Consider the following 12,822-nt stretch of genomic DNA (forward strand, 5'->3'; position numbering starts at 1 on the left):
TGTACATACAGTGAAGCACAAAAACCTTTTAAAACGCTTAAAAATGCTTTCATACTTTAGATGTTTTTTTAATACTTTGCACAGAAATGTTGGTTGTTTCAGGATCACCATCAGTTGCTATAGTTGTGAAAATTATTGTTATTGTGCTCAAGAAAAGTCATGCATCCATTACAAAATGCTAATAATACTTAAGATCGCTCATCAGGTTCAGAAACATATCCAGCACACATGAAAATGTACCAATAAGAGTGAACACAGAGACGCTAAACCACTGTCTGGCCACATATTATGTGCCATTCGACTCACTACTGAATTGTTTACTTCTTTATTTCTTCTGCATAAACGTTAATCCACACCAGCTTTATCAAATTCATCTCAGCTTTGGGATATGCATAGTCCAATTCTATCTCAAGGGGGTCAGATTATCAATCTGGCAACATAACAACCTAAAAATGCAATTTTTTCAACAGCTGCAAATGTTTTCTTTTGTTTCAGTGCAAAAATGTTTGCACTTAGTTTAACATATTTTCACAGAGGCTGAGCAATATGAAATCTATTGAGAAAAAAAGTACAAATTCAATAATAGATCATGTTTGATGTTTTGTCATCGTGCAAAATGATGTGAAATCACAAAACCAAGTCTTTTTTTTGTGGCAATTTGCATATTCACTTTATACAATGAGGCTTTGACGTTGATGATGTTTCACACATTAATCTCAGCGTTGTTATGTAGGCTACACTACTCTCACTAAACGCTGAAATCCATGCAGCTTAAAAGAGAAACAGCAGCCACATTTAATGAAAAACTATTGTCACTATTTTCCTTTGTTGTTTACCAAGTCATCCTGTAAAAAGAATCCTGTAAACTGGATTGAATTCATCACAAAATGAAATCATAGTGATCAAAAAACAAATTCAATATAAATTCTCTGCGTTGTTTCTACCTGCAGCATTGAAATGCATGAATTAAACATCATTCACATCATTCACAACAAATGTTTTATTATTTACAGAATGCTTTAAGTGAGAAACATCCAATCAACAGACATGGTTGTCCTTCATATTAGCAGAGGTGTGCACAGCTTGTTACGACCTTTTCCTCTTCAGACGCTCCTCATTCCTGCTCTGCTTCCCTCTCAGTCAGTGACCTCCTCCAGTCCATGTTGAGAGCGTAGCTGGAGCTGCGAGGCCGCTCCCTGACTGGGAAGTTCTTTGAAAGTCCGAGCAGAGCAGATTTCACATTGTCGTTCCTCTTCTTCATCAGCGCCAAAGCAGGAGTCATCGGATCCGGCTCAAACTGTCACGGAAACACAGATTCATCAAACACAATGGGAATTTATATCCACAGAACTAGACTCAGAGATAGGAGAATGAACATTTTATGCTCCACTGCTTCATGACCTGGAGATGTCTGCAGCAGAAAACATGAGGATTTTCTTCTGCTTTACAGTGTAACTTTGGCATGAAGAGAAGTTCTTCACTAAAATGTAAAGAGCGTTGCCTTGGATTTATTTGTGAAAGGGGCATTATTATTACATTTTAGGTTCACTACCTCTGTTTCAATAACATGTGTATTATATATTTACAATGTAGTCAGAAGATATCAGGAATAAACAAATTATATTGTTTTGGCACCTGTTATGTATTGTACTGTATTGAAATATATTGTATGTACTGTATTACATTGTATTGTAGCATATCTATTATAGTGCACCATGCTGATCAAGTTTGTATTGTACCATTTTATTCTGTCATGTCGACCATATTGTCCTGGATTGTATTCCCCCTCGCTGTATTGAAACAGGTTGGAATGAGCATGTACTCAAATTGCATTGAATTACTTTATATCAAATCTTATTGAGTCTGATTTTGTTGTACTACTGGAATATCATGTCCTCCATGCTGTATTGTAACACATATTGTATGTTGTGCTGCATCGTATTGCATCATGTCAAATCCTTTAGTACTGTATCACATCACATTGTGTCTTAGAGCATAATATTATACTGTATGTGTTCACTCACTCATTCACTCACTCACTCACTCACTCACTCACTCAGAACGTCTGGCAGACTTACACCGCCCTTGTACCGGGGCACGGGGAGTCCTCTCTCCTCGTCGCTGGCGTCTGGGTTGTATCTGCTCAGATCCAGCATGGACTGCGTTCGCTCTGAGTTGGGTCCTTTCTTTAAAAAGCCTGAAGTCCTCTGCTGGATCCTCTTCATGATGTCGCTCAGCGAGCTGAAGCTCTCCGACTGCGGCGTCCTCAGGATCACAGGTTTCTGAGAGGAGAGCGTCTCAGTGATGCTGCCGAGCTCTGGGTTCTGGTTGAACGGAGTGTGTCTTACCCGAGAGGATGGAGAGTTTTCCAAGCTGAGGCCGCTTTCGTCCGTGTTGCTCTCCTCTTCCAGGACGTAGCCCTTCCTGGAGCGCTCCCTCCTCAGAGCAGATAAAAACATGTGTGGAGGCTCTTTTGCTTTGGTGTCCAGTCTTGTTGGATTTTCTTCAGGTAAATGATTGTTTTTCTCATCGGAGAGTTGACTGATAACAGCCATCTTTATTCTGTTCTCTATCCTAAAGGAGAAAACACACGTTCTGTTTAGGAAATGGGTTTTTCTGTATGACGGAGAAAAGATGGATGGGTGGATGTTTTCATTTTTACCTTTGCATTCTTTCAGGAATTGCTGCCTCTGTTGGTGAGAGATCCGTGAGTCTGAAAAAAAAACAATAATGAAAGCTTTGCATTTCACTCAATCATAAAAAAAAAAAATCACAATAAAATGTACAATTGTAGTTTTGTTCAGCAAAACACAACATCGTCTGGGATACGGATGAGACTCACTTGGAACCTGTAAATCTTTCTGGCACAGGACTGGTCAGTGGGGAAGTGTTTTCATAAATCCTGTCAAAGACATAAAGGCTTCATCAAACAAACTTGGTGGGAAATATTGCAATCCTAAAAGGATGTTTGGGGGTTTCACAAGGGGGAAACTCTGAAATGTCAAGGACAAGCACTGAACTTAAATGCTATTGATGGTAGACACATTAAAAAAAAGAGTATGATCTCAAGAGACATTTTTGGAGGAGTTTCATGCCGAAGGTGGGTGGCAGGTTGCTGAAGGATTTTACCTGCAAAGCACTAGTGTTTGAGTTTGGTGCAAAAACCAAAACAAGAGTAATCACTGCCCTCATTAAAGACTTAGAGTTCAACATTTTCTTTAGGACTGTTCAACACATGAAAGATAGGTATTGAACCATCAACCTCCACATTGAAAAGTGGTCTGCTTTACCTCCTTTTAGAGTCGCCACAGCTAGTTTCTTTAACTTGTTCTGGAAACTTGATAAGTTTTTACACTGGATACTGTTTCTGCTGCAACCGAGACTCAAACCAGGATCTCCTTACATTTCAAGTCAAGACCAGCATCTTTCTTGAGTTTCCTCTGGGGTTTAACCCAAAACATCTTATTTTCCAAAGCCCTTTCAGCGAGTATCTGTTGACATTGACAACCAACCCGACCTCCTGACACTCAGCCATTCATCTGGGCTGGTTCCACATTCCGTACCTGTTCCTGTCCACAAACTGCTCCTGTCTGCTGGTAAATCCGTCCAGAACCGGAGTGTTTAGGTGCTGCAGCTGCACCTCCTGGACCGAAATGTCCTGGTGTTGATATAGAGGGCTTTCTGAGAAGCCGCTGCTGTCCCTCTGGACGACCCCCATGGCCTCCCAGTCCAGGAAGCAGTCCGACGGCGGGGACGGAGGGTTCAGGACTTCAGGCTCGGTGGAGAGCGTCTTGTTGAAGCCGGGATCTGAGAAGTCTTTCAGTTGAAGAGACACACTGGCGTGGCTCCCTGCCATGCTCCACTTCTCGGGCCCCGGGGTGGAGGCGGCGTACAGGATCCTGAACTCCCGATCAAACGCCTCGACGGCCGGGCCGGTGAGGACGGTGATGAGCTGCCGGTGCAGGTGAGCGTCCGTCCAGGTGAGGCTGCCAGGCGCGAGAACAAGGCCTCAGGTCACCCTCATGAGTGTGTGTGTGTGCTTCATTTAAAGAGAGGACGGTGAAAGTGTGTGTGTTTACCTGTAGCTGCCATGAATCACCACCTCTAAATCCACCAGAATAAACTTGTTCTTCATTTCCCCGACCACCATCCGGCCCGTTCTGGTGCAGAAGCTCTTCCCACCGAGGACTCGGACCCGCATGTTCTGTCACATCATGAACTCAAGTTAAAACACGTCAAACAGAAACCTGAGAGGCGATGGCTTACGCAAACACACACAAACACACACACACACACACACACACACACACACACACACACACACACACACACACACACACACACACACACACACACACACACACACACAAACACACTGGCTCATGAATGGAAGGGATCAATCTGTGATCAATCAGCTCAGTCTTAAACTGCGTCATAATATTCAGTGCAGATCTTCACCCCGGACACATCTAGCATGACGTCCGGTTTTGGCTTTATAAATTCATGAAAACATTTTATTTCTTTTCTTTTCAATAGAATATTAAGCTTGTATTGCATGGCACTTTGCACAGAACACGATGGTGTTACATCGTCTTTGCTGCAAAATAACAAATTTCAATTGTGACCTTGTAGAGGAACTGAAATAAAATGTAAAAAAAAATCCATATTTACTGATTGACACATAAACAGTTTTTGTTTTCAAGGGAAACATTTTGTTGAAGCCAAACGTGTTCATTCTTTTAAAAAACCTGACTGTTACAAAGCAAAAGCAATCACAGAGCACACTGCTTTTCTCTGCATTTAGTATGCTGTGTGGTGATGAACATAAGACAACAGCATTGTGAATGATTTTTTTTTTAACAATTAATGAGAATTTAAGTATGAGTTTTGCACTTTACCACAGATTTTCATCATATTGTTGTTTTTGTTGTTTTTTAAGACAAACTCAAAAAAGTCTTTATAATTAAAGGCAACAACATTTTTAAATACTAAGTTTTTAACTGTAGAAAGTAGTAAAATAAGCAGTGATGTTTAGAATGTTTTCAAGAAGTAACTGAAACCGGCGACTTATTTGCAGGAACTTGCTCAACAACACCGATGGTGAGTGTAGAAAGAAAACGTTTCCAGAGAATCTGAGCTGAGAGCTGATAACGACACTATGAACGTGACCTGAGGCTGCCTCGGTTCAGTTCAGTGCTGAGAAAGTTACAGATTCTATCCGTTTAACATAAACTGTGTCCAGATCTTATGGATATACAGTATCTGCTGCTGAGCTGAGAGTGTGGATGACAGACAAGCTGAAGGAGACGACACTTCTGATCCCAGCTTTGGTCTGCAGGACACACACATGTCAACGTGTCATTTAGGAGCATCAAACCACCACAGCAGTCTGTGGTGGTTTGATGCTTCAGTCAGGATCGAACCAGAGAGCATTCTCCTTCGTTAACACCAGTCATAAATACCAGGAATAATTTCATTAGTCTTTTTTAACTTTCATCATCAGGCTGTTCTTTCATCACCTACTGAAGCACTGAATGCTGTACAACCAGTTCAGCTGTGTGTGTGTGTGTGTGTGAGTGTGTCACATTCCGACACTCTCAGTTTGTGACATACCTTTCCAGAGAGTACAAATGCTGCTCAGCAGCCCTCACACACACACACACACACACACACACACACACACACACACACACACACACACACACACACACACACACACACACACACACACACACACACACACACACACACACACACACACACACACACTGTCTCTTGTCTCTCACTGGACCTGATTGCCCAATTCTCTGCTTTATTTATGTTGTATTCATGTTGTTGTCAACCAGAGGACGGCTGCTGGGTGTGTGCCGCTCTGGAGGCGGGGCCTCACCGGGTGCCTGAGCCTGTTGAGCGTGAAATTCTCCTGAATGGACCGTCGATTCAGGATGATGTAGATGGGGACGCCTCGCGAAGCAACGTGGTGCAAATCACCGATTACTGCACTGTCTGTCAGCCGGTCCGTCACAATGGCAATCACCTGCACAGCACGGGAAACGACTCTCAGGCTGGAATCAGGAGTTCAAGACTTTTTTTCTCTTCATAAATAAAATCGGATTTATATAAACAAACTGAAAAAAAATTTAAAATTTATATAAAGAAACTGTTATATATATATATATATATATGTATATATATATATCGACAGTAATTTATTGATATTGACTCCCTTTATATACTTATTTCTCATTTCAAATGACACCACATTATTATTATGTTCTTATTTTTATTGCAGCTTCATTTGTTCATCTATTATATATATTTTAAGCCCAATGCGCTGTAACCATGATCTGAAATAATCTATAAAAAAACTGTTCAGCTGATCTCAAAATCCATCATTCAGATAGATGCATTAGTTTGCGTACTTGGCTGGCTCTCTGTAGGTGACGTCTGATGATCTCCCTGACGGCGGGCTCGCCCTCGGCGGGGGGGCTGGTGTGCACGGTGATGTTCCCCTGCAGCAGCCAGGGGTCTCGCTCCGGCCAGCCCAGCTCCAGGTTGGGGGTCGGCATGTCCGTCTCGCAGGGGAAGTAGGTGGAGCAGAAGTCGTCGTCGTCGTAGGGGCCGTCCGCCCCGTTCAGCTGCTGCGTCTGCGGGGGGGTGAAGCGGTAGGTCTGAGCCCAGCCGGTGATCTGGCTCACCTCCTCGGGGGACAGGAAGCAGCCGGAGCGCTCGGTGGAGCTGTAGAAGGCCTCGGGCCCTTCCACCAGCAGCCGCTCCACCGCCTCCCGCTCCTGCTCGCAGTGCAGGAACTCTGCCGAGGCCTCGGTCACCGGCAGGAAGACCACGTTCTCGTCCAGACTCTGCTCCTGGGAGTTGGACATGGCTGCGGTCCTCGGATTCGTCTCTGTGAAGAAGTCCTGTCAAAAGTCTCACTGATGACTGAAGCTGTGGAACGAGCTGCTCCGAGGCCAAAGCATCCCAGCCTTCAGCCTCCCCGAAGACATCGTTCCATTCATCCCTCTGGCAAAGTCAAGCTTCTCTGCAGCGGTGCCGTCCCTCCAAAGACCAGATCAAAAGAGTTGATGTGATCGCTTTGCTTCGAAAGAAGAGAATTTTAAGAGAGGATCCAGGTGGACAGGTGTGTGTGGCTCCGGATCTGAGAGGATCTGAGAGGATCTGCTGCAGCCGTCCCCTCCCCTGCCTGTCATCCGGCTCCTCGTAACCCTTCCACTCCTTGTTTCTGACATTGTTCTCAGATTCCACACATTCTGAGCAGCTGACAGATGTGAATGCTGCACAGGCACTCATTCATACACACACACACACACACACACACGTCAGGTCCGCTCAATAAATGAAACCACCGGTCCTCCTAGATTAACGTTTCAATTTTTGCACCACCGGAGCGTGTGATGAATAATGACAGTGTGTGTGTGTGTGTGTGTGTCATTGACACCTCATCGCTTCCCTTTTTGGGCCGGTCCGTCCTGACAGGTCGGTTCACGCACACCGCATAATGCATGATCTGGAAGAGTCAAACGTTTTGATTTGTTTAATTATCTTTTCTTAAAATCTTTGTTGATGTGAAGCGTTTTTCTGAGGAAAGGCTGCTGGTCCGACTGCATACGCTACATTTTTCAAAGCGTTCCTCTTCAGAGTGCAACGCGAGCAAAGTAAACCATGAATGTGACACTGACGAGTGATTCGAACACAAAACAATAGAGCGGCTTTCCTCGACCATGGTGGGAATCAGAGGACTGCAGCCGCTCAGGAGTGCTGGAGATAACCGAGTGTGAAAACCAAGTGATTGCTTGCATGATGTTTTACGGATGTCACATTTAAATGCACATTGCACAATATTCATTTGGGATTCGGTACAACAGTACCTACAACACGAAGGTAATGCAACAGTTGCACTGCAGCTTATTGGAGACCGGAGTGACAAGCTGAAACCTGAATTCTCACATTTTATCATTCACAAGAATTAAACCGAGACATCACCGGTGAACATTTTGCAGACATTTTTTTTTTTTTTTTTTTTTGCAGATGTTTGAAGATATTTTGAAACTAATCCACAGATTGTGTTGGCCGTTGGTCTCGGGTCAGTGATCCGAGGGTTTTCAGAACAAAATAAAAGCTGGCTCACTCTGTTCTCTCCCCGTAAAGACAGGAATGCTCATAAAACCAACGTCTTTTATTATCTCCTGAAAGTCAAACATCTCATAAAACCACTTACAGTTTTGCCTTTAAAAAAAAAAAAAAAAGCAAACACGTTTACAGTTCTGGATACACAAACAGATGATTTGAGCTCCACACAGTGATCTGAGTCGGTGAGTAAACATAGAGACGTGTTTATTATCTGCTGTTTGAGTCCTTCATGTAACACTTGGATATGAGATTTTGATCCTTCAGTACAAGTGAGCTCTTATTAGCTGGAGTTGTCTCGATGTGTCACAATGAAGTGTTTGTCGGAGCCGCATGCCGGCGGGATGATTTCATGTCTCACAAACTACTGAAGGGTGGAAACCGAGTCGGAGGGAAAAACACAAGCGTGTGAATTAAAGGCGTCTTTCACTCTCTCGGTTTTGGCGGAAGGCGTTTCCCGTTCCTGCTTCTCCCGTTGTGGCGCGTCTCACTGCTTCTTCCGTAAGTGGACGTAGAGCACGCCGCTCACCAGGAGGAGGGGCACGCACAGCCAGGCCAGGATGAAGCAGTACCCGAAGCGTCCTCTGCTCAGGTCTCTGGAGTCGTTCAGGATCTCTTTTCTGTGGAAGGTGAAGATGAGGCAGGCTGCGAAGTCCGTGAAACCTGTGACACACGAAAAAGCTCATCATAAATCTTCTTATTCAGGTCATGTCACAGAAATACTGTCGCTGTATTTATTCAATTTGAAAAAAAAACAGACCTGCGAAGGCCTGGCAGAGGCCTGTGAAGTAGAAGAGGCCTCCTCTGGACATGGTGAAGAGCTGAGCCAGGAACACCAGGAAGGAGATGGAGGAGAAGACCACCGAGAGGATCATGAGGGCCTGGACGGACTGCAGCCAGTCTGAGAGAGAGAGAGAGAGAGAGAGAGAGAGAGAGAGAGAGAGAGAGAGAGAGAGAGAGAGAGAGAGAGAGAGAGAGAGAGAGAGAGAGAACAGGTCAGGGACAGTCACAGCTGCAGAACATGAGCCGGATCAGGAAAAAGAGAACTCACCGCTTTCGCTGGTGGTGGCACACAGCCAGGTTTTGGTTGCATTATCGTGGAAGCAGTTGTACCAGAGGTCAGTGATCTCCGATTCAGCCCAAACCCACCACGACTGTCAGCATAAAGAAACACTCCACTTTATGTGCTGCTTTTTTTTGAAATCCACAAATAACACACAGAATAATGATGACAGTTCCTGGAGAAAAAAAGGAGTCAATACTAGAGTTTCACCTTCTCCAGCGTGGCGATGAGAAGCAAGGCCAAGGTGACCAAATGCAGCACAGTCAGAGAAACCAGCAGAAAGACCATGGCAGCGAAGAGGAGTGAGGAAGACTCCGGCGTTCTGCAAGAAAAAGGAAAAAAGAAGGATGGTTTCAGTGATGACGCTATTATCAACCAGTGAAAGGAAAACGTGCTTCCATATATTAAGTTTCTCTTATAATTTGACAAAACTTGCATTTATGACACAAATATTTTCAAAACTTCAATCGTATCCATTGCACATTTAGTCAATTTTTAATAGCGAGTGAAAAAGGAAGTGAAACTTTCGGCACACTGTGTTGTAGTGGTGGTTAGCACATTCATCCATCCATCCACACATCCATGAAATGAAAAGAGCGGTGTGGTCTCTCTTTTCTGCCCCAGAAGGAAACCCCGAGGACTTTCATCACCGTGCATCTCCACTGACAATCTCTGCTTATTTATGGAAAGAGGAGCATGGCGGGGATGAAGGGAAGGCTGAGCCGTATCTCCAGAGTCGGTCTGGTCTCCGAGGAGTTAACCAGGACGCCAGCACCCGCTGTAAACAAACACAGAGCCCGACGAGACTCCTCTGACCTCTCACTGAGTCCAACAGCAAACCTTTCACTGACAAGTGATGACAAACTGACAGAGCACACGTTTCTGTCAAGTGATAATCGACACAGTGGGGGCATCCTCTCTCACAGGAGTGCATGAGATGTGTTGACAGAGTTTTAAAGCCTTTTGCAGAATTCTAAATGTGTCTCATTTGTCATTTTAAGCTGTGAGACATGAAACGTGAGCAATTTCAATGTCTTACAAAGAAGTAGTCATAATGAAATGGCTCATAAAGATGTTCATTTTAAAACATCTGTGCAACTTCGAAAGTTCTTGGGTAGAAAAGAGCCTCAAATATCATTAAAATTCTCTAGTGTTGAATTTTATTTACTTTTTGATAGTGCTCTCCATCTGGCATCTGACTGTTTGGTCTAATTAATAGTGTTTTATGAACCCAGACGTCCCATCAGACCCTCTGGCATCACTGAGTGCCTCCTTCAGTCACCTGTAAAGCATTTTCAGTTCTACTTCCTGTCTAAAAGAAAAGAAGAACATAAAGAAGGAAGCTTCAGCAGGTGTGTGTGTGTTTAGGCTGGTTGCTATCAAGTCAAACAGCAGAGGCTCAGTGACTCAGTATCTTTTCTTGTAATCCAAATCTGTTCCCCCCACGAGGAACCATTATTGAGGACTTAAACAGAAAGGAGAAGTGGCATGGTTAAGAACGACTTGTAAGTTTCACTTCCCATGGATACAGCTGTTACATTCTGGGCTTTTAAGGACATGGTGATGCTCAAAGTCCAAACATCAGTAGGAATATTGAGTTTATGCCTCATTTCTATACGACAGAAAATACATCATATTCGGCAAAAATTGAACAAAACAGCTAATTTTAACAGTTTTCAACAGACCCAGGTCCCTCTGCACATCCAGACTCTTTTTCTCTGTGCTTCTTCTCCCATATCGGGGAACTGCTGCTTTCGGATGGTGAACTATTTCAAAACAAGCTGCTGCATCTGCTCTGTGTAACAGTTTGACATATCTGGCACAAATAGAGCCAAATAAACTGTAGATCCTGCATCTCGTCAAAGAGCGGCAAATCATTTCATGGATGTTCAAGCAGCAGGGTTCTGTCTTTTGGGCGCAGCCTGTAAAATGACATGATGGCTGCATGTGTCAGGAAAGCACCATTTCTCTTGAAGATTTGTTGTTTTCTGGAGGAAGTTCTTACCAGTTCAGGTTCAAACCCCTGAAATCCAAAACATTCAGTGATCCTCTGGGTGTAGAGATGCCAAGAAGTCCACTTCCTAAGCTCTTCCTCTCCGTCCAGACGTTTCTGCTCCAGGAGTCAGAGAGACGGACGCAGAGGAGGAATGTGGAGTTAGATATAGGAGGAGTCCTCAACACCCATTTCCTCCAAACTTTCCCTGCCCTCCCCCTCAAATCTGCGGTCTGGACCGACTCAGCACCAAAAATAACATTCCTCTGGACTCACGGTGGCAGAAACGTTCTCTTAAAGCAGTGCTGCAGACACCAGCGAGACACAGAACACAAGACGGCGTGTAAATTCATGACAGGACTTTGTGTTTAGGAAGAAATGAGTGTGTTACATTTTCTGTGTGTGTGTGTGTGTTTGTGTATTCCTCCAGCTGTGCAACCATTACACAGCTTCCTATGAGCAGCGACCGAAAGGCAGGAAACATACAGTGATTAGTCCCGCTTGTGATTGTAAATGTGCAGGAAATCTCGGACCACCCAAGACAAAACACACACCATTTAATCCCCAACATGATCCCCAAAGACAGGATCAAAGTGCTGATAGATCCTCCGTCATTGGGAGGTTTAGTGGTGAGCAAGTCACTTCAGGATGAGGATATCATCAGTTCAAGTCCGTCTGTGAGGCTGGGTGTGCTTCTACGTTTTCTCTATATACCTGTTTTTTCTCAGATTTATCAACTTCCTCTCACATTTCAAATTGTGTGTGTGTGACTGTCTGCTCATCCTCCTGTCGCAACCTCAGTTTGGATAAAGAGACTTGAAGATGGGCGGATGGATGGAGATGTAAGTTCTATTTTCCATTTACTGAACTGACGCCTGGCTGCCCGGCCTCTTGAGTAATGACAAGTCTTCAGTGCTCCAGTGTCCATTAATTGTCACTACTGCACATGTGGAGCATGGAGTGAACCAACACACAGTCCAAAAAGCAGAACTTCCAATCAGCCCTCCTGTAGTTGAATTGATGAACATACCAGATTTTCACATAGAAAGTTATAAATGTTTGTCAAAATAGAGCCAAATTACACTTATTCAATGCAATCACAACGTTAAAAATATTTACAAAATAAATGTAAATGTCTAAAGAGGCTTAAACTACAAATCAATTAGAGGAGGAAACTTTTAAGTGCAGACATCATGACTCTCACATAATCGTCTTAGTTCCTTAGTTATTTTAATGTTAAAAATAACTATTTGATAATAATAATATAATAAAGCTTGCTGAAGATATATGTAAATTATCTTTAAATTAACAGTTGTTTAAAATACAAAATAATCATAAAAACAAATTGTTGTCTTGTCCGTTATAGATTTAAGGCAAAAAATTACATTTTAAAATACTAAGTAGTCATTTGATTATGGTAATTTCATTGGGTTTTACAAATTAGAATAGCAACATGAAATGTGGAGGACTTTTGTTATTGTCATTTTTACTTACTTTTAACAGTGAACTTAAACTATCCAGTGATCCACGCAGTTAAAAGTCTCTCACAATACGTTCATGGACCCTGGGGCAACACACAATTACAGTGAATTATCAGCATTTTTGAAACAAAAAAATGTAT

The 12,822-nt window shown here is 43.3% G+C and overlaps 2 protein-coding genes across 2 annotated transcripts; both read right to left on the reverse strand.

Moving 5' to 3' along the window:
- Nucleotides 1-982: 982 nt before the first annotated feature.
- On the reverse strand, nt 983-7,245 carry fam83e (family with sequence similarity 83 member E). Its single transcript, XM_030092698.1, has 9 exons — nt 6,423-7,245; nt 5,891-6,037; nt 4,080-4,204; nt 3,564-3,986; nt 2,843-2,902; nt 2,663-2,713; nt 2,349-2,574; nt 2,079-2,282; nt 983-1,297 (listed from the first exon to the last, which is right to left on the reverse strand). The coding sequence occupies exons 1-9, from the start codon at nt 6,879-6,881 to the stop codon at nt 1,115-1,117; spliced, it is 1,878 nt and encodes a 625-aa protein (XP_029948558.1). The 5' UTR covers nt 6,882-7,245; the 3' UTR covers nt 983-1,114.
- Nucleotides 7,246-8,185: 940 nt separating this feature from the next.
- On the reverse strand, nt 8,186-11,367 carry emp3a (epithelial membrane protein 3a (MAM blood group)). The gene is made up of 5 exons (XM_030092699.1): nt 11,214-11,367; nt 9,419-9,530; nt 9,197-9,299; nt 8,906-9,046; nt 8,186-8,808 (listed from the first exon to the last, which is right to left on the reverse strand). Exons 2-5 carry the CDS (start codon nt 9,494-9,496, stop codon nt 8,633-8,635), a joined length of 498 nt encoding a protein of 165 aa, XP_029948559.1. The 5' UTR covers nt 9,497-9,530; nt 11,214-11,367; the 3' UTR covers nt 8,186-8,632.
- Nucleotides 11,368-12,822: the final 1,455 nt, after the last annotated feature.

This window comes from Salarias fasciatus, chromosome 5 (assembly GCF_902148845.1).
Source record: "Salarias fasciatus chromosome 5, fSalaFa1.1, whole genome shotgun sequence".
In the NCBI taxonomy this organism is placed as follows: domain Eukaryota; kingdom Metazoa; phylum Chordata; class Actinopteri; order Blenniiformes; family Blenniidae; genus Salarias; species Salarias fasciatus.